This window comes from Pelobates fuscus, chromosome 4 (genome assembly GCF_036172605.1).
Source record: "Pelobates fuscus isolate aPelFus1 chromosome 4, aPelFus1.pri, whole genome shotgun sequence".
NCBI lineage: Eukaryota > Metazoa > Chordata > Amphibia > Anura > Pelobatidae > Pelobates > Pelobates fuscus.
The window spans coordinates 373514990-373537797 of record NC_086320.1 but is presented as its reverse complement, the minus strand read 5'-3'; the positions used below and the strand labels follow the sequence as shown (position 1 = coordinate 373537797).

General features: G+C 42.5%; 2 protein-coding genes across 2 annotated transcripts in view; both read right to left on the bottom strand.

Moving 5' to 3' along the window:
- SELENON (selenoprotein N) overlaps nucleotides 1-22808 on the bottom strand; it is a 322589-nt gene that overhangs the window by 228714 nt on the left and 71067 nt on the right. The gene's annotated exons all lie outside the window — the stretch shown is intronic.
- Nucleotides 1-22808, bottom strand: part of MINDY4 (MINDY lysine 48 deubiquitinase 4) — a 109801-nt gene that overhangs the window by 51638 nt on the left and 35355 nt on the right. The window contains exons 7-10 of the mRNA XM_063452740.1: nucleotides 19949-20055; nucleotides 18263-18379; nucleotides 7836-7915; nucleotides 6600-6701 (exon numbers count right to left, since the gene is read on the bottom strand). Coding sequence (XP_063308810.1) covers nucleotides 6600-6701; nucleotides 7836-7915; nucleotides 18263-18379; nucleotides 19949-20055 — 406 coding nt within the window. The remainder of the gene's footprint in view (nucleotides 1-6599; nucleotides 6702-7835; nucleotides 7916-18262; nucleotides 18380-19948; nucleotides 20056-22808) is intronic.

Here is a 22808-nt window from a genome sequence, read left to right as displayed (position 1 = left end):
AAACAGTATCGGAACTAAAGATGGTTGAAAGATTACAATAAGTTTTAACGTTTACATTGTGTCCTGTGTAGATTTCAATGTATTCCATATATAGATAAAAGAGGAAGAGAGGGTTGGAAGACCAAGTCTCTGTTTGAAGTGGTTACTAAAGGTAGGTGATATGAATATGAATGGATTCGCGAAGGAGGGGGAGAAAGTATCATTGTAGTAGTGTTTCTAGAAGGTGGTTGTAGAAGGTGTTGACTTATGTCATGTCGCTCTGTTTATTCCAATTTGTGGGTTTATTTATTTAATTGCTTAAAAAAAAAATGTTTATCAGTTTACATATTTAGTTAGTCAAAATCTTTATTTAGTTATTGGATTGATTTATCATATAATCCTATGTTTATTTATGTTGTGTTCTCTTTTCAGGGGAAGGAGATGAAAGAAAGAGAGAAATATGGGGGAATGTGGGACAAGGGAGGAAAGAATCAAAGGCAATCAAGTCGGTATAGACCAGGATATATGGCTGATGTTCATGATTTTGTTTGCAATATTTTTCCTCAAGTAAGTTTTTTATTTGGTAAGAGAAAGATTATAGCTATTATATGTATTCCATGGGTTCCAAATTGATCTAAATTTAATGTGTCTCCCTAGTTTAGCTGATGTGATTTCTTCCATTAGTTTGATCTCCTCAATCCTCAGCACCCACTCTCGAATCGCTGCAGGCATTTTAATGTAAACATTGTTTAATGTAAATTTTGTTTAATATAACATTTGAAGGACTCATATGGAATCATATTGGCAAGGTTACTCACTAAATTAGCTATTGTTTGCAAATAAGCAGAGGCATACCCAGGTGTTAAACATTCCTAGTGGATTTTAGGAGTATTTTAGGAGTATATAAGGGTTGAAAGTGGATTTTAGGAGTATATAAGGGTTGTTGTCATTAGCTTGGCTAATATAGCTTGGTTGCTTCATCTAAGTGTTGCTTCTAAGTGTGTGTGGTCGGAGATATTCTGGAGAGTGTTGCTTCTAAGTGTGTGTGGTTGGAGATATTCTGGAGAGTGTTGCTTCTAAGTGTGTGTGGTTGGAGATATTCTGGAGAGTGTTGCTTCTAAGTGTGTGTGGTTGGAGATATTCTGGAAATTAACTGGAGGTAATCTGAGGTATTCAGGAGGATAAATAAAAAGTTAAGATTTGTTTGATTTAAATTATTCGCCTTATTGGAATGGCAGACTTAGTTCAGTGTAATAGTTGCTATGCATTTGTTTCACGTTCCACTTTTTGGAGGTTTGGTTGCTGTGTAATCTGTAGACAGTTCTCGAACTTGCGGCAGGAGATTGTATTTTTGAAGTCTGAGATTTGTAAATTATCTGGTAAACAAACTCAGGCTGGAACTGCTGCAAAGGCACTGCCGCAGAGACAAATTAGTAATGGCAGATGGATCACTGTAGGATCTGGTAGACTTAGAGTTGTGGATAAAAGACATATTGCACAGTCTGTTGCTGTACATAATTCATTTTCTGCACTTTCAGAGTGTAATGGTGTTATGGAGACAGGCACTGGGGATAGTGGTGTTGTGGAGAGAGGCACTGAGGCGAGTGATGTTGTGGAGAGAGGCTTGGAGACTATGGTGAGGCCCAATAGAAAGCAGTTGTTGTTGGGGGATTCCATCATAAGAGGTGTGGAGATGGACAATGGTGGTCTTGTGAGGTGTCTTCCCAGAGCTACCGCTCACAGAGACAGGAGACGTATCTGTAATATTGTTAAGCGAGCAAAGGAGGAAGGGGAATTGGATGTACTTGTCCATCTAGTGACAAATGACTTGGCTTGCAATGAGGTTTCAGAGGTTAAGAAATGTTTTAGTGTTTTTGCCTATGATATACGTCAGGTTGCTTCCACACTGTCATTCTCTGAAGTTCTGCCTGTGCATAACACTCAGAACGACAGGGACTTTAACTTGTGGCTTGGTGAATGGTGTCGGGAGCAAGGATTTGGCTTCATTTCTCATGGTAGCTCTGTTTGGAATGGAAATAAACTGTACAAAAAAGATGGTTTGCATCTTTCTCAAAAAAGAACAAATGTTCTCAGTGAGCAGTTCAGAGGTTTTGCTAGGATGTATTTAAACTAGGAGGGGGGGGGGAGAGGAAAGGGTGATAAAACATCAATCCAATTGTCCCCCAAAACAAGGACAGAAGGTGCCTGTAGCAAGTGTGTTAAAAAATGATAAGCTTAGAGTCATGTCTACAAATGCTCGCAGTTTAGGGAATAAGATCCATGAACTTGTGGCAATAATGGCAACTGATAGTGTAGATTTAGTCGCTGTTACTGAGACATGGTATAATGAGAAAAATGACTGGGACATAGCAATACCAGGGTACTCTTTATATGGAAAAGACAAGGAAGGCAGGAAAGGGGAGGGGTGGCCCTGTATGTGAAGGATAGCATAAAATCTAGCCTAATAAAAGTTAGTGAGGTGAACATAGAGTCCGTTTGGGTTACGTTAGAATTTGGTAATCACACAGTAATTCGTGTAGGTGTGATTTATAGGCCCCCAGGACAAATTGAAGAGTTAGATAATCTACTAGTTGAGGAAATAGCTAAAATGACAATGAAGGGGGAAGTTATCATCATGGGTGACTTTAATCTTCCTGATGTGAATTGGAAAACAAAAATAGCTGCTTGTGCCTGGAGCACACATATTCTAAACTCCCTACTGGGATTGTCTCTAAAACAAGTCGTTGAGGAGCCAACTCGTAAAGAGGCCATACTAGACTTGGTATCCGATATTACTGTAGTTGAAAGTTTAGGATCCAGTGATCATCAATCAGTGTGGTTTAATATAAGAACAGTGACTGAGTCACACCACACAGACTTTAGAAAAACAGACTTTTCTAAAATTAGAATATGTGTAAAGGAGTCATTATCAGACTGGAGCAATTCAAATTGCGTCCAAGAGAAATGGGATTATTTAAAAGTTGCACTACTGAAGGCAACAGAAAATTGCATTAGGCTTGTCAGTAAAAGCAAAAAATTCAAGAAACCACTGTGGTACTCCGCAGATGTGGCCAAAATAGTAAAAAACAAAAAGTTAGCATTTAGTAATTATAAAAAAAACCAGAGTGAGGAAGACAGAATGATCTATAAGATTAGGCAGAAAGAGGCTAAGCAAGTTATAAGGACTTCCAAATCACACACAAGAGAAAATAGCACAGTCAGTAAAAAAGGGGGACAAAGCTTTTTTTAGATACATAAATGAGAAAAGAAAAGTAAAACAAGGATTAGTTAGATTAAAAACAAAAGAAGGAAGGTATGTAGAAGAGGATAAAGGTCTAGCTGACTGCCTCAATTAATATTTTTGTTCAGTATTTACAGATGAAAATGAAGGAGAGGGACCTCAGTTAAGAAAAAGTATAAATGAGTTATTTATTACACGTGAGTTTACAGAGGAAGAGATTCCATTTCAACTGTCAAAAGTAAAGACAAATAAGTCAATGGGACCTGATGGAATACACCCAAAGCTATTAAAAGAGCTTAGTGGTGTACTAGCAAAACCATTAACAGATTTATTTAACCAATCATTGATAACAGGAGTAGTCCCAGAAGATTGGAAGTTGGCGAATGTTGTGCCCATTCACAAGAAAGGTAATAGGGAGGAGTCGGGCAACTATAGGCCAGTAAGCCTTACTTCAGTAGTGGGGAAAGTGATGGAAACCATGTTAAAGGATAGGATTGTTGAACATCTAAAAACACATGAATTTCAAGATTTCAGAGACAACATGGGTTTACTTCAGGGAGATCATGCCAAACTAATCTTATTGATTTTTTTGATTGGGTAACTAAAATTATAGATCAGGGTGGTGCAGTAGACATTGCTTACCTAGATTTCAGTAAGGCTTTTGACACTGTTGCACATAGAAGGCTTATCAATAAACTGCAATCTTTAAGTTTGGATTCCAATATTGTTGAATGGGTGAGGCAGTGGCTGAGTGACAGGCAACAGAAGGTTGTAGTCAATGGAGCATATTCGAAGCTTGGGCTTGTCACCAGTGGGGTACCTCAGGGATCTGTACTTGGACCCATTATCTTTGAAAATTTTATTAGTGATATTGCAGAAGGTCTTGATGGTAAGGTATGTATTTTTGCCGAATTAGGTAAACTAGAAAAATGGTCAGAGTTGTGGCAACTGACATTTAATGTGGATAAGTGCAAGATAATGCATCTTGGATGTAAAAACCCAAGGGCAGAGTACAGAATATTTGATGGAGTCCTAACCTCAACATCTGAGGAAAGGGATTTAGGGGTGATTATTTCTGATGACTTAAAGGTAGGCAGACAATGTAATAGAGCAGCAGGAAATGCTAGCAGAATGCTTGGTTGTATAGGGAGAGGTATTAGCAGTAGAAAGAGGGAAGTGCTCATGCCATTGTACAGAACACTGGTGAGACCTCACTTGGAGTACTGTACACAGTTCTGGAGACCATATCTTCAGAAGGATATTGATACCTTAGAGAGAGTTCAGAGAAGGGCTACTAAACGGGTTCATGGATTGCAGGATAAAACTTACCAGGAAAGGTTAAAGGATCTTAACATGTATAGCTTGGAGGAAAGACGAGACAGGGGGGATATGATAGAAACATTTACCGTATTTATCGGCGTATAACACACACTTTTTTCCCCTGAAAATAGGGGGAAAATCGTGGGTGCGTGTTATACGCCGATATCCCATAATTACTTACCTGTCCTGAAGCGTGGGCCGGCTTCACAGCGCGCACCGCGGTACAGGAACTTTAATTTAAGGTTCCGGTTTCCGGCGGGACTGAAAGGAAGTGTGCACAATAGTGTGCACACTTCCTTTCAGTCCCGCCGGAAACCAGAACCTTAAATTAAAAGTTCCTGTACCGCGGTGCGCGCTGTGAAGCCGGCCCACGCTTCAGGAAAGGTAAGTAATTATGGGAGGGGAGGAAAGTACACTATGGGAGGGGAGGGGGAGGAAAGTACACTATGGGAGGGGAGGGGGGGGAAGTACACTATGGGAGGGGAGGGGGGGGAAGTACACTATGGGGGGAAGGGGGGGGAAGTACACTATGGGAGGGGAGGGGGGGGAAATACTATGGGAGGGGAGGGAAATACTATGGGAGGGGAGGGGGGGAAATACTATGGGAGGGGAGGGGGGGAAATACTATGGGAGGGGAGGGGAGGAAATACTATGGGAGGGGAGGGGGGGAAATACTATGGGAGGGGAGGGGGGAGAATACAATGGGAGGGGAGGGGGGGAGAATACTATGGGAGGGGAGGGGGGGAGAATACTATGGGAGGGGAGGGGAGGGGAGGGGGGGAGAATACTATGGGAGGAGGGGGGAGAATACTATGGGAGGAGGGGGGGAATACTATGGGAGGGGGGAGAATACTATGGGAGGGGGGGAGAATACTATGGAATGGGGGGGGACACTATGGGATGAGGGGGGGGAATACTATGGGAGGGGGGGAAATTTCCTGGAATTTCTTTCTAAAAATGAGGTGCGTGTTATACGCCGGTGCGTGTTATACGCCGATAAATACGGTAAATACATAAAGGGAATCAACACAGTAAAGGAGGAGACTATATTTAAAAGAAGAAAAACTACCACAACAAGAGGACATTGTATTAAATTAGAGGGACAAAGGTATAAAATAATATCAGGAAGTATTACTTTACTGAGAGGGTAGTGGATGCATAGAATAGCCTTCCAGCTGAAGTGGTAGAGGTTAACACAGTAAAGGAGTTTAAGCATGCGTGGGATAGGCATAAGGCTATCCTAACTATAAGATAAGGCCAGAGACTAATGAAAGTATTTAGAAAATTGGGCAGACTAGATGGGCCGAATGGTTCTTATCTGCCGTCACATTCTATGTTTCTATGTTTCTAAATGTCAGGAAAAGTGAGTTTAAAGTAAACTTAAAATTTAAGGCCAAATTAGTCGAAGTGGAATAAGCAATTTTTCACTTAAAGGGACTCTCCAGTGCCAGGAAAACATATGCAGTGCCCCTCTCCTTCCCATCCCCCATCCCAAATTGCTGAAGGGGTTAAAACCCCTTTAGTGACTTACCGGAGTCCAGCGCCGATGTCCCTCGGCGTTCGGTCAGGTTTCGCCTACTCTCCTCTGCGCACACGCATTACACCTCCCCATAGGAAAGCATTATCCAATGCTTTCCTATGGGGATTTTGGTGATGCTGGAGGTACTCACATAGCGTGAGGACCTCCAGCGTTGCTTAAAACACTTTTCGTGTTCTAAGAACACAGAAGTCCCTGTAGTGGCTGTCTGATAGACAGCAACTAGAGGAGGACTTAACCCTGCAAGGTAATTATTACAGTTTATAAAAATTGCAATAATTACACTTGCAGGGTTAAGGGTAATGGGAGTTGGCCACCAGACCACTCCAATGGGCAAAAGTGGTCTGGGTGCCTGGAGTGTCCCTTTAAATAACCCTGTTATTTAACTCTGATAAATCAAATGGAAACTTGAGTGCACAGGAGAAAAAAAAACAGCAGCTTAATTGTCAAGAGGAACACAAATTTTCCACTGGAAAAAAAAACAATAAGAATAAAAGAAAATGTCATAACATCTTCACTTACAGTGCAACAATGGCTTCCTTACTGTCTCCAGCACGCCATAAAATATCCGCAATAGCCTGGCACAGGCAGTGTGTCCTCTGTGTGTCTGATGGCTGCAGGGTCCTAGAGAAAGAACGTGTATATATCCATAAACAAGACAGAGGATCTGCCCATGAAGATGGGGGTCTATTCATTATCTAGAGAATAAATTGTGAAGAATTTTGAGAAAACTGCAAAATGTACACCAAAACAGCCAAGCTGGAATAACTGAAGTTTGGACCAAGAATTTGGAATCCCATGTAATGTTTCCACAATTCATTTAGGTGAATAAAAACTGGCAGCCAAGATAACAATAAAATACTAGCTGAAGTTTTGATGTATGTCCTAGCATAGGGCAGCGTGCCCAGCTAGTATTAGACTCACCAACGTGGAAGCACCTACCATATCCACTATACTGGAAATGTTTACCTATATGTTAACAGCATGGCAATACACAACTGTCCCGATTTATGGATCCTGTCCTGCCGTCCCAGGTTTGTAACTGTCCCCAAAATGCGTAGCGTGAGTGGCAGCACTATGCTAAGGCGTTAGGACATACAGACAGTACTGAAACAGTGCCCCCTACATGGTCCGCCTTCAGTGGGCTGGCCTGTTTGATTGGCAGGCAGCCTGGTGTGCATTTACACTAGGAAGATCTGCCACTAATTAGGCAATTCCCATCCCACCTCTTTTACCCACAGGCATTTACAGAACACAGATGCTGGGACTATGGATATATGCTAGCGTCTTCAAGAAAAAAATAAGCTGTTATACTTTTGCTAATATAACGAACAAATTAAGAATTATTCTAAAAAAATTATTATTTTCATATAGCTCTGTACAATGGAGATAAAAAATAAAAGCACACATAAATAGGAAGTCCCTATGAACTCATCTCTTAAGAATCACTGACTGGCATCACAGAATATTTAGTTCCAAAGTTAACCGTCGCTGCTCTTATAAAGTGCCACTGGCTTTCATTGGCTGAATAGATGTCCTTGAAGATTAACCCTTCCATTACCAGAGTTAGGCAAACCACTTGTAATGGTAAAAGTTCTGGAGGTGTTTAACACAAACATATTCACTACCCAAGTGGACGATTTCAATGAGGCCGTGGCTTATACGTGTTTTAATATGATTAAGAGTAATTAAAGCAAAGTACATTTTCTTAGCTTAATAATGTTTAGCAACGAGTCAGGGAAAGATTTCACTCAGTACCTTGATTCAGCATCTATTACGAAAAGCAGGTTTTTTAACATGCAGGCTTGCACAGCAGCCAAAACTCCACACGGGCCGCCCTAAAATACAAATAAATAAAAAAATCAAGGTTAAAATGTGAGCATATAGTACATGTGGCAAGTTTAAATTTGGTTCTCCAAGAGATGCCATGTGTATCTTCATACCGCCATTCTCTGTCATATATATTGTGGATGCAAGAGATTAGAGGAGTGAAATGTACACGATTCCCCTATCAGAAAATGCTAAATTCAATTTGGATTAACAAAAAGCATAATGCAAAACACCTTGTCAACATGTTATTTTACAAAGACACTTTTATAAAGGGATACTCCAGATCAGTGTTCATTTTTATTTTGTTTTAGTCATATTTTAGTGATCTGAATTGTTTTAGTTTTAGTCTAGTTTCACTTGACTAAATATCGTAAGATTCTAGTCATTTAAAATCTACAGTTCAACACTCCACACATTTAGCCGATTAAAACACCAGCAATGGGTTTGGCTAAGGTGTAGAGCACTATTTAAGAATTTCTCTAGAATTTCCAAACTCATTATATACTACTGAAAGAGTAAAGATGTATTAAACTTTTATTTCTTATGGTATTAAGGTGTGAACACGCAAAACAGACACAGATGTAACTGTTGTGATATAACATGTCTTTATTATTTATCTTAAAAAAACAAGTCTCAGAAAGAAACAAGAATGTGACTTAGCATTCCCACAATTAGATCTGATTGGAACAAGTTGCTTATGAGATTCGTCCCTCGCTAACATTTTCGTCTCGTTTTCATTCGTTGAAGAAAATATCATTAATTTCCGTTGCCGTTTTTGTCATAATTACTCTTTAATTAGTTATAGTCTCATTTTCATCACTGATAACATGGTTTTGATCATGAAAAATTAATGTTAACGAAATTAACACTGCTCCTAACCCCTTAATCAGTTTATCTTGCTGGAGCACTTTATATGTGAAGAGTCAGTTCTCTTTATTTTACAAAAAGTGCAGATTTCAACAGAAACTCAAGAGACAGCAGCCCAGAGCACCTTGCAAAGCAGTCTGTTTAAAAAGCTGTCTGTTTTTTATCAGTGCATGTAAAACTAGCAGCTTTTTAACGTGTTTGGGGTTTTTTTGCACCGCGATTTACTTTTCAGACAATGTTTCTGGATTTATCTCATGGGAGAACTTAGCTGGAGTGAGTCTCCTGCCTGGAATATACCACAATTAGCGGCACTACATAATACAGTGCCAGGTAGATACTACAATGAGCAGCAATGCATAACAGTGATAGATTTATGCAACTGTGAGATGCACTAAAACACAGAACCAGGCCCACTGTACAATGAGCAGAACAGAAGGTCCAGCATACCACACTGCAAGGGCCCTGCATAACAGTGCGAGTCCCATGCCACGATGAGGGTCAATAAATAACACAAACCCTCTTTGCAACAAGCCTCTTCGTTTGAACGCTGCAAGGTACAGATTAATATTTATTATAATAATATTATCATTGGTATCTATAGTGTTATTACTGCAATATCCAGTACTTGCAGTTACATGTACTAATTAATAATCTGGCTGATAGGATTAAATTTAAAATTCTACATTGTATATACCACAAATGTTTATTGTGCCCTCCCACTCCTCCCCCCTGCCGCTTGCCACTTCTAGCTGTAAATTGCTTGAAATAACTGTGTATCTCTACTCCTCCTTCCCAAACCATCTCTGCAACAAGCCTCTTCGATTTTACCCAGCTAAACCCACCCAGATTTAGATTGTAAGTTTACAGGCAGGGTCCTCTACCTTTTGTATTGGTCTATTTACACTGTATTGTCTTTTTCCCGATTGTACAGCGCTACAAAATATGTTGGCACATTATAAATGCCATTAATAAATAAATGTCACGATGAGGATCCCTGAATAACATAGTGCCAGGCCGATGCCACAATGAGGATCACTGAATAACAGAGTGCCAGGCCAATGCCAGGATGAGGATCACTGAATAACACAGTGCCAGGCCAATGCCACGATGAGGATCACTGAATAACACAGTGCCAGGCCAATGCCAGGATGAGGATTACTGAATAACACAGTGCCCGGCTGATGCCAGGATGAGGATCACTGAATAACACAGTGCCAGGCCAATGCCAGGATGTGGAGCACTTAATAACACAGTGCAAGGCCGATGTCACAATGAGGATCACTGAATAACAGTGCCGGGCCAATGCCACGATGAGGAGCACTTAATAACACAGTGCCAGGCGAATGCCACGATGAGGAGCACTTAAAAACACAGTGCCAGGCCGATGCCAGGATGAGGATCACTGAATAACACAGTGCCAGGCCGATGCCAGGATGAGGATCACTGAATACCACAGTGCCAGGCCAATGCCACGATGAGGAGCACTTAATACCACAGTGCCAGGCCGATGCCAAGATGAGGATCACTGAATAACAGTGCCAGGCCGATGCCAGGATGAGGATCACTGAATACCACAGTGCCAGGCCAATGTCAGGATGAGGAGCACTTAATACCACAGTGCCAGGCCGATGCCAGGATGAGGATCCCTAAATAACACAGTGCCAGGCCAATGCCAGGATGAGGATCACTGAATACCACAGTGCCAGGCCGATGCCAAGATGAGGATTACTGAATAACACAGTGCCAGGCCAATGCCAGGATGAGGATCACTGAATAACACAGTGCCAGGCCAATGCCAGGATGAGGATCACTGAATAACACAGTGCCAGGCCGATGCCAAGATGAGGATCACTGAATAACACAGTGCCAGGCCAATGTCAGGATGTGGATCACTGAATACCACAGTGCCAGGCCGATGCCAGGATGAGGATCACTGAATAACACAGTGCCAGGTCGATGCCAGGATGAGGATCACTGAATAACACAGTGCCAGGCCAATGCCAGAATGAGGATCACTGAATAACACAGTGCCAGGCCAATGCCAGGATGAGGATCACTGAACACAGTGCCAGGCCAATGCCAGGATGAGGATCACTGAACACAGTGCCAGGCCAATGCCAGGATGAGGATCACTGAATAACACAGTGCCAGGCCAATGTCAGGATGAGGATCACTGAGTAACACAGTGCCAGGCCAATGCCAGGATGAGGATTACTGAATAACACAGTGCCAGGCCGATGCCACGATGAGGATCACTGAATAACACAGTGCCAGGCCAATGCCAGGATGAGGATCACTGAATACCACAGTGCCAGGCCAATGCCAGGATGAAGATCACTGAATAACACAGTGCCAGGCCAAGGTCAGGATGTGGATAACTGAATAACACAGTGCCAGGCCAATGCCAGAATGAGGATTACTGAATAACACAGTGCCAGGCCGATGCCAGAATGAGGATCACTGAATAACACAGTGCCAGGCCAATGCCACGATGAGGATCACTGAATAACACAGTGCCAGGCCGATGCCAGGATGAGGATCACTGAATACCACAGTGCCAGGCCAATGCCAGGATGAGGATCACTGAATAACACAGTGCCAGGCCAAGGTCAGGATGTGGATCACTGAATAACACAGTGCCAGGCCAATGCCAGAATGAGGATTACTGAATAACACAGTGCAAGGCCAATGCCAGGATGAGGATTACTGAATAACACAGTGCCAGGCCAATGCCACGATGAGGATCACTGAATAACACAGTGCCAGGCCGATGCCAGGATGAGGATCACTGAATAACACAGTGCCCGGCTGATGCCAGGATGAGGATCACTGAATAACACAGTGCCAGGCCAATGCCAGGATGAGGATCACTGAATAACACAGTGCCAGGCCAATGCCACGATGAGGATCACTGAATAACACAGTGCCAGGCCAATGCCAGGATGAGGATCACTGAATAACACAGTGCCAGGCCAATGCCACGATGAGGATCACTGAATAACACAGTGCCAGGCCGATGCCACAATGAGGATCACTGAATACCACAGTGCCAGGCCAATGCCAGAATGAGGATCACTGAATAACACAGTGCAAGGCCAATGCCAGGATGAGGATCACTGAATAACACAGTGCAAGGCCAATGCCAGGATGAGGATTACTGAATACCACAGTGCCAGGCCGATGCCAGGATGAGGATCACTGAATAATACAGTGCCAGGCCAATGCCAGGATGAGGATCACTGAATAACACAGTGCCAGGCCAATGCCAGGATGAGGATCACTGAATACCCCAGTGCCAGGCCGATGCCATGATGAGGATCACTGAATAACACAGTGCCAGGCCAATGCAAGGATGAGGAGCACTTAACACAGTGCCAGGTCGATGCCAGGATGAGGATCACTGAATAACACAGTGCCAGGTCGATGCCAGGATGAGGATCACTGAATAACACAGTGCCAGGCCAATGCCAGAATGAGGATCACTGAATAACACAGTGCCAGGCCAATGCCAGGATGAGGATCACTGAACACAGTGCCAGGCCAATGCCAGGATGAGGATCACTGAATAACACAGTGCCAGGCCAATGTCAGGATGAGGATCACTGAGTAACACAGTGCCAGGCCAATGCCAGGATGAGGATTACTGAATAACACAGTGCCAGGCCGATGCCACGATGAGGATCACTGAATAACACAGTGCCAGGCCAATGCCAGGATGAGGATCACTGAATACCACAGTGCCAGGCCAATGCCAGGATGAAGATCACTGAATAACACAGTGCCAGGCCAAGGTCAGGATGAGGATCACTGAATAACACAGTGCCAGGCCAATGCCAGAATGAGGATTACTGAATAACACAGTGCCAGGCTGATGCCAGAATGAGGATCACTGAATAACACAGTGCCAGGCCAATGCCAGGATGAGGATTACTGAATAACACAGTGCCAGGCCAATGCCACGATGAGGATCACTGAATAACACAGTGCCAGGCCGATGCCAGGATGAGGATCACTGAATAACACAGTGCCCGGCTGATGCCAGGATGAGGATCACTGAATAACACAGTGCCAGGCCGATGCCAGGATGAAGATCACTGAATAACACAGTGCCAGGCCAAGGTCAGAATGAGGATTACTGAATAACACAGTGCCAGGCTGATGCCAGAATGAGGATCAATGAATAACACAGTGCCAGGCCAATGCCAGGATGAGGATTACTGAATAACACAGTGCCAGGCCAATGCCACGATGAGGATCACTGAATAACACAGTGCCAGGCCGATGCCAGGATGAGGATCACTGAATAACACAGTGCCCGGCTGATGCCAGGATGAGGATCACTAAATAACACAGTGCCAGGCCAATGCCAGGATGAGGATCACTGAATAACACAGTGCCAGGCCAATGCCACGATGAGGATCACTGAATAACACAGTGCCAGGCCAATGCCAGGATGAGGATCACTGAATAACACAGTGCCAGGCCAATGCCACGATGAGGATCACTGAATAACACAGTGCCAGGCCGATGCCACAATGAGGATCACTGAATACCACAGTGCAAGGCCCATGCCAGGATGAGGATTACTGAATACCACAGTGCCAGGCCGATGCCAGGATGAGGATCACTGAATAACACAGTGCCAGGCCAATGCCAGGATGAGGATCACTGAATAACACAGTGCCAGGCCGATGCCAGGATGAGGATCACTGAATACCACAGTGCCAGGCCAATGCCAGGATGAGGATCACTGAATAACACAGTGCCAGGCCAATGCCAGGATGAGGAGCACTTAATAACACAGTGCCAGGTCGATGCCAGGATGAGGATCACTGAATAACACAATGCCAAGTAGATGCCAGGATGAGGATCACTGAATAACACAGTGCCAGGCCAATGCCAGAATGAGGATCACTGAATAACACAGTGCCAGGCCAATGCCAGGATGAGGATCACTGAACACAGTGCCAGGCCCATGCCAGGATGAGGATCACTGAATAACACAGTGCCAGGCCAATGTCAGGATGAGGATCACTGAGTAACACAGTGCCAGGCCAATGCCAGGATGAGGATTACTGAATAACACAGTGCCAGGCCGATGCCACGATGAGGATCACTGAATAACACAGTGCCAGGCCAATGCCAGGATGAGAATCACTGAATACCACAGTGCCAGGCCAATGCCAGGATGAAGATCACTGAATAACACAGTGCCAGGCCAAGGTCAGGATGTGGAGCACTTAATAACACAGTGCCAGGCCAATGCCAGAATGAGGATCACTGAATAACACAGTGCCAGGCCAATGCCAGGATGAGGATCACTGAATAACACAGTGCCAGGCCAATGCCACGACGAGGATCACTGAATAACACAGTGCCAGGCCAATGCCAGGATGAGGATCACTGAATAACACAGTGCCAGGCCAATGCCACGATGAGGATCACTGAATAACACAGTGCCAGGCCGATGCCACAATGAGGATCACTGAATACCACAGTGCCAGGCCAATGCCAGAATGAGGATCACTGAATAACACAGTGCAAGGCCAATGCCAGGATGAGGATTACTGAATACCACAGTGCCAGGCCGATGCCAGGATGAGGATCACTGAATAACACAGTGCCAGGCCAATGCCAGGATGAGGATCACTAAATAACACAGTGCCAGGCCAATGCCAGGATGAGGATCACTGAATACCACAGTGCCAGGCCGATGCCAGGATGAGGATCACTGAATAACACAGTGCCAGGCCAATGCCAGGATGAGGAGCACTTAATAACACAGTGCCAGGTCGATGCCAAGATGAGGATTACTGAATAACACAGTGCCAGGCCAATGCCACGATGAGGATCACTGAATACCACAGTGCCAGGCCAATGCCAGAATGAGGATCACTGAATAACACAGTGCCAGGCCGATGCCAGGATGAGGATCACTGAATAACACAGTGCCCGGCTGATGCCAGGATGAGGATCACTGAATAACACAGTGGCAGGCCAATGCCAGGATGAGGATCCCTAAATAACACAGTGCCAGGCCAATGCCAGGATGAGGATCACTGAATAACACAGTGCCAGGCCAATGTCAGGATGTAGAGCACTTAATAACACAGTGCCAGGCCGATGCCAGAATGAGGATCACTGAATAACACAGTGCCAGGCCAAGGTCAGGATGAGGATTACTGAATAACACAGTGCCAGGCCAAGGTCAGGATGTGGAGCACTTAATAACACAGTGCCAGGCCGATGCCAGAATGAGGATCACTGAATAACACAGTGCCAGGCCAATGCCAGGATGAGGATTACTGAATAACACAGTGCCAGGCCAATGCCACGATGAGGATCACTGAATAACACAGTGCCAGGCCAATGCCAGGATGAGGATCACTGAATAACACAGTGCCAGGCCAATGCCACGATGAGGATCACTGAATAACACAGTGCCAGGCCAATGCCCGGATGAGGATCACTGAATAACACAGTGCCAGGCCAATGCCACGATGAGGATCACTGAATAACACAGTGCCAGGCCAATGCCAGGATGAGGATCACTGAATAACACAGTGCCAGGCCAATGCCAGGATGAGGATCACTGAATAACACAGTGCCAGGCCAATGCCAGGATCAGGATCACTGAATAACACAGTGCCAGGCCGATGCCAGAATGAGGAGCACTTACTAGCACAGTGCCAGGTCGATGCCAAGATGAGGATTACTGAATAACACAGTGCCAGGCCAATGCCAGGATGAGGATCACTGAATACCACAGTGCCAGGCCGATGCCAGGATGAGGATCACTGAATAACACAGTGCCAGGCCGATGCCAGGATGAGGATCACTGAATAACACAGTGCCAGGACGATGCCAGGATGAGGATCACTGAATAACACAGTGCCAGGCCGATGCCAGGATGAGGAGCACTTAATAACACAGTGCCAGGTCGATGCCAAGATGAGGATCACTGAATACCACAGTGCCAGGCCAATGCCAGAATGAGGATCACTGAATAACACAGTGCCAGGCCAATGCCAGGATGAGGATCACTGAATAACACAGTGCAAGGCCAATGCCAGGATGAGGATCACTGAATAACACAGTGCCAGGCCGATGCCAGGATGAGGAGCACTTAATAACACAGTGCCAGGCCAATGCCAGGATGAGGATCACTGAATAACACAGTGCCAGGCCAATGCCACGATGAGGATCACTGAATAACACAGTGCCAGGCCAATGCCAGGATGAGGAGCACTTAATAACACAGTGCCAGGTCGATGCCAAGATGAGGATCACTGAATACCACAGTGCCAGGCCAATGCCAGAATGAGGATCACTGAATAACACAGTGCCAGGCCGATGCCAGGATGAGGAGCACTTAATAACACAGTGCCAGGTCGATGCCAAGATGAGGATCACTGAATAACACAGTGCCAGGCCGATGCCAGGATGAGGAGCACTTAATAACACAGTGCCAGGTCGATGCCAAGATGAGGATCACTGAATACCACAGTGCCAGGCCAATGCCAGGATGAGGATCACTGAATAACACAGTGCCAGGCCAATGCCAGGATTAGGATCACTGAATAACACAGTGCCAGGCCAATGCCACATTCAGGATAACTGAATAACACAGTGCTAGAATACATACCCCAAGGTGCTGGGACTCCAGACAGAGATGTACTTTGTGCTCTAAATGCTATGATAATGAAGCACTACTAATGGAAATTACAGTAATTTGGTTACAGGAATGTGACTGCAACATGAATAAAATCATGTTTATTAGAATGAGAAAGTCAATGCATTTAGGAGATAAGTAAAGAAATAAGTGACACCGTAGATTATGTGAAAACGACATATCTGGCAGCGATAACGTGACAAGCAGTAATAGGACACAATAAACACTTAATTACTGTTTAACCTATGTCCTCGCTGCTTGGTGACACAGATAATTCACGTACATGGTAATGTCAGCTAATAGCACAATCGCAGACCTTTCACTGTGACAAGAAAACAGAAAGGAGAAATCGAAATCGCTGGAAATATGTACTCGTGGAATGAGGCCCTACCCCTAGTTTAATATTTAAATATTAAAATGTAACATTAATCGAACAAAAGGAGTCACCAACCCTTGCAGAGACTTTCAGTAAAACACCTTTAGCTTGCATCAGAGATAGACTTAACTTCTCCTACTAAAATCAAAGAGACATAACAGAGAGAGGATCTAATCACCTTTATTCAATAGAATATACGACTAAACTGTTTCCAATTATCTCAGAGTTCCGTTAGCACTTCAAGAAAACAGTGATACATAATAAAATAGCATAAATGGGGCAGGTCAAATGGAGTTTTTTTAATTATTCATTGAACGGTGTTTACATGTTTCAAATGATGCTATCAACTTCAAATGTAATATTTTATCGATTTCTATTTGTAAGTGGCATATGTAGATGTTATCGATGTAAGAACCAATAAAGAAATAATTGCACCTTGGAAAACCAGTTTTTAATGAAGTTTTAACAAAAATGTAAAGCTTCACTCATATAATAGTGGCAGTAAGGCTAACAGTGCAAATGTTAAATACAAAACTTAAAGGATCACTATAGGGTTGGGAAAACAAGCATGTATTCCTGAGCCTATAGTGAAAACCCACCATTTAGGTGGCTTGCCCCCCCTTAGCGCCCTCAGAATAGGTTAAAACTCACCTTATTTTCAGCTCTCCATGGGTCCGCTGGTGCTGACCCCGCCCCCTTGGTGACATCATCAAAATTGCTGAGGGGGCGGGCCAAACGCCATTTTGGCCAATCAGCACCTCCTCATAGAGATGCATTGAGCATGGGGACGCTGAACAGCACGGCTGCCTACTGTGCAGCTCTGAGCCAGGAAGCACCTACAGTGGCCTTCTAAGGAGTGGCCACTTGGAGGTGTCCCAAGGGGCAATGTAAACCCTGCATTTTCTCTGAAAAGGCAGGGTTTACATGAAAATGCCCGAAGGGAGCTATTATCCTCACCAGAACAACTACATTAAGCTGTAGTTGTTCTGATGACTATAGTGTCCCTTTAATTGAGTTACACAAGTGTTTGTACTCTAAGGAAGGATAAATGTATAGTGGTGGTAACTGTCTGTTCCAATTTGGGGAATTTATCTCTTTTAATTGTAATAAAGTATTTAATTTGAGTTATGCCATAATTACACACTCAGTCCACTTGTGCATCAGGGCTGGACATGTTTGTCTGGCACCTGAAGCTATTTTGTGGCAATTGTTAAATACTCAAGGCATTCCATAGTGGCAGACGGTTGTATGCTTTAAGATGTCTGAAAGCACTGAGGGAGACTATAAAGGATAATTAGAATTTTATAAAATACATTTACAAAGTAATATGTTCTATCAATAATCAATAATACACTTTGGTCTATCTCTTTCACGACAATAAAATATTTCTTTGCCATGGGTAAGCTAAATGTGTTAAACAATCTCATGCATCTCACCCACCTTCTTTTGCACAAAGCCGTACTTTACTTGACTTTTGTTACTAAATGTAAAACTTTGCATTTTCCATTCTTCGCTGAAACAACAAAGGGTGGAGCCAAAAAGGATTTTTTTTACTCCCTGCAAAAAAAGAAAAAAAGGATACATATGTACATTATCACACTAGGAGTACTAGAAAATCAAAGGAACAGGATTACATCTTCCTATGGAGAAGGAAAGAGGCTGTCCTAGTTAAAAGAGACAAAACTGTACGTTACTGGCCCCAAAGATGGCTTCCGTGTTCCCAAAGTAGATTTCCCAAATGAGAGAGCAATGCCCCCAGTGACCAGCAATTAGCTGTGATAACACAGACCCAAGGATAAATACGGATAATTCCCAGATAAATATATCACTGATTTGTAATTAATATTTCTTTTAGCACATGTTAAACTAGTAACCCTTTCTTTCTTCAGCCTAAGTACACACATGTACAACAACAACATTCTTACATAACACAATTTACTCTAAGCTAATATTTATAAATGCACTGGAGCAAGAATGAGCTACGGTCAGAGATAAGAGGAACATCCCAAATTCTGTTATACTACACAATGATGTGCTAATGAAGAATAGCTTCACTCCATACACATTCCAGAAACACATGGAAATTAAGAGATTTCTCGCCGTGAGGTTACATGACATGTTGTATAGAAAAAAGTGTTAATGAGATGAAGGCCAGATTTTAGTAGACTTTACTTATTGCATTTGGTTGGGCTCCTTCAAATGATGTATTACGTAGGATTCTCAGAATCAAGATAAAGACCAACTGTGGGCTGAAACATTCATTATCTGCATGACTACATGACTATGTGTACAACTATATATACACATGTCCAAACTTTTAAAGTAGATGCATCGGTGTGGATTCAGAAGGGAATTGCAAAACTGTGAGGATATTCCAAGTTCATCAGATTTTTATCTATATTTTATGATTTGCATAATTCACTATCTAGTGAATAAAACCCAAACTTTATGAGAGGCAGAACAAACTGACCAAATTAGCTGACTTTTTTATATCTAAAAGTAATGTATTTAATTTAAAAATAGTCTAGATTGTATGGAGTATTCACCGTGGAGACGATGGACCTGCAGATATATCGTTTGTCTAATGTTGCTCTTTAGAAAGACCCCACTGTGTATCTAACACCAGCTTTATTCAACTCTTTCAATGTATTGACCCCTGTACCGACTAAAATAAGTAAAGTTTCAGAGGCACTTTTTATAAAAATAAAGTATTATTGAAACTGTCCTCTAAAAGGTCCATCCTTCCAACATCACGTACTCTTTCTACAGAGAACATCTTGATTATTTCCTATGTGTAAGCTTCTTTCTATCAGCCTTATTCCTTCTCTGCCCCAAATTATATGTGTTTAGGGCTCTCGGTTGTATTATTAAGCAGTTCAAGTAGCCTTTTACATGTGTTATTTAGGGATAAAGAATGTTATTTTACAACAAATTTGTATAAATGCACAAGACAGAAATGAAATGTTTTATATTAACTTGATTGAATAATTGTTTTACTCAGAGTAAGCACAGAATGCTAAGATACAGTTTTATATTTGGTATCAGGTCAAGTTATGTAATGTAACCTTTGAAGGGATCTTTTACAACATACCCTTGTGATAAGAGGTAAGTTTCCTCTAGACTTACCACTGCTAGAGGCAGGTCAACTGGCTTTCCTTCCAGCTGGATCTTACTCCTGGGGAACATTGGGACTGTAGTCATGACCTCACTGACCAACTCATCCTCAACGTCATCTGAAAAGACAAATCCCAAGTGAAAATACCAATACAATCATAGATCATCATTCACTGAAGGCACACTCCAATCAAATACATGTTAGGTACAATGTGTAGGTTACATAATATTTATCTATGCTGGGTGCTTGAGGTTTTTTTAGGGCTCAACTAGTTTGCCATTTCTGCCCTCATCACAACTTACCATTTCCCTTTATGGTCTAAAAAAATGCTTCATGGAATGTCAAGAATTAGATTCCTGGGAGATGTAGTTCAGCTCTAAGCGTTCTACAGACGAGAGCTAACAACTTAACTACAACTCCCAGAAATCATTCATGTGTCCGTGAAACACTGCTTATGGAGAAACACTCTTTAGTAAAAAGGTCACTCTAAGCACCATGATAACTATGCATGATTACAGCCACCTACACTCACATTAATTAGAGAGAGTCTTATAAATGAGTGAAAATTCCCTGCAGTTAAACGAGGGATGGTTTCTAGAAGATATAAATATCAGCTAGTGTTGCAATGTATCTTCTACATTTCCCAGCTCTTCTAGTATGAGCTTTCCCAAAGTAGTACTTCTTGAGTGGGAAGATGATAAAAAGCACAACATTTCCTGAAACTTCTTGTGAATGTCTCACTTTTGACCAAAGCCAGGAAGTTACTCTTTCCAAGATCTGTTATCTATAGTTTGCCGTAACAATGTATGCTTTGGTTATTACTGTATATTGCCACAGGAATTCGATATGAAATTCCCTGATCTCTCCTATTTTTACTTGGAATTTCCCTGCATAAATCGGATGATCTGTTCTTTTTCGTAGTTTCTTACAATGGGAGTGGAATCCTAACCTCAGCACGCCTGCAGGTGGAATACACTGTACATCCCTGCATAACAGGAGTGACGTTCACATCAATCACTAACAGGGTTATTCAATAACGGGAGAATTCAAAGTGACATTCTAATTTAATTTTAAAATAGCCAGATTGGAAAAACATTTCTAAATCACCTATGATTTCAGTTTGGTGACTCTGGCCTGAAATTTGAAAAACCCTGCCATAGCTTGTAAGCAGTGAATTACAAAAAGTAGATATTTCACCTATAAATATTTTATACGGATGAGATAGAGAATCTCTCTAGGAGAACGTACAGTGCAAATTACATTACTGTTCATTATTACTACTATCTAAAACAAATCATAGAAATTTAACAGGTTTTATTCATAGGACTCATGACCCTCTGACTAATACATCCTGTTATTCAAAATACGAGAAAACAAAAGACAAAAAAAAATACAGAGAAATGGAAAGAGGTGACTTGCATCTCTCAGAAAGAAAGTCCTACCTTCAACTACAGCTGAAGAGGATTTAAGGTAACACTATAGTCAAAAGAACAACTATAGCTTCATGTATAGCATGTCTATAGCGTGTCCCTGCAGACTTTTTAATATAAACACTGCCTATTCAGCACATTGAGATGCTGATGTTGTTTTACCAATATAGTGTCAGGAATACATGTTTATGTTCCCGCCACTACAGTGTTCCTTTAATGTTAAAATAATTGATGTACAGTATGTTGTGAAAATTATGAGCTAATGGAAATTAAAGGAACACTATAGGGTCAGGGACACAAACTTGTATTCCTGACCGAATTGTATTAAAATCACCATCTAACCCCCCTGGTCCCCCTCCCTTGCCTCCCTAAACAAAGTAAAATCTTACTTGTATTCAGGTCTGCAGCTGCTGCCTCTACCCCTGAAATGCATCTGTCTGCTGACATAATCAGAAGTTTTGTCCTGAGCCAATCACAATGCCTCCCTGTAGGATTGGCTGAGACTGTCAAGGAGGCAGATCAGGGGCAGAGCCAGCAAAGTTAAACACAACCCTGGCCAATCAGCATCTTTTCATAGAGATGAATTGAATCAATGCATTTCTATGAGGAAAGTTCAGTGTCTGCATGCAGAGGGTGGAGACACTGAATGGCAGTGTTGTTCACTGTGCAGCGCTGCCCCAGAAAGCACCTCTAGCAGCCATCTGAGGAGTGGCCAGTGAAGTTATCACTAGGCTGTAATGTAAACACTGCATTTTCTCTGAAAAGACATTGTTTACTGGGAAAAGCCTGAATGGAATGAATATACTCACTAGAACAAATTCAATAAGTTGTAGGTGTTCTGGTGACTATAGTGTCCCTTTAAGGCTACAATTAAATAAATGTAAATTAAAGCCAATTAAATAAAGTTTGTGTGATACAATAATCGGGCCCCATACCCACTCACAGCAGCTTGCACATTAAAGGCAAACTGTCAGGTCTTTAGCAATTACACCATTGAAAAACCCATTGCAAATGACTTATAACTAATCTTTACCTTTCTACCTTTTCTTTTACATGGATATTAAATATTTAGCAAATGACCCCACATTTCAGTTGAGTCAGGGCACAATCAGACTGATGAGGGGAGAAACAGAAACGCTGTTCCTACTTCTTCACCTCCAGCGTCAAGATGGAGGCGCACAGTAGCAAGATAAAACTAAACATATCGGTGTGTATTTCTAGATTTATGTTTTTTTCAGTCCTCCCAAACACATAAACAATATTAAAATTCCAAGGAAGTGACATTTTCCCTTTAAGAAAGGAAAAGCATGTCTGCATCATATCTTGTTTCAGGATTTTAATAATTCGTCCTTTCTGTGCCAGATATAAACAAACACAACAAATCCAACTGTTATAACAGTAAAATAGTTTTTTACGATTCCCTTTAAGGTTAGTACCAGTC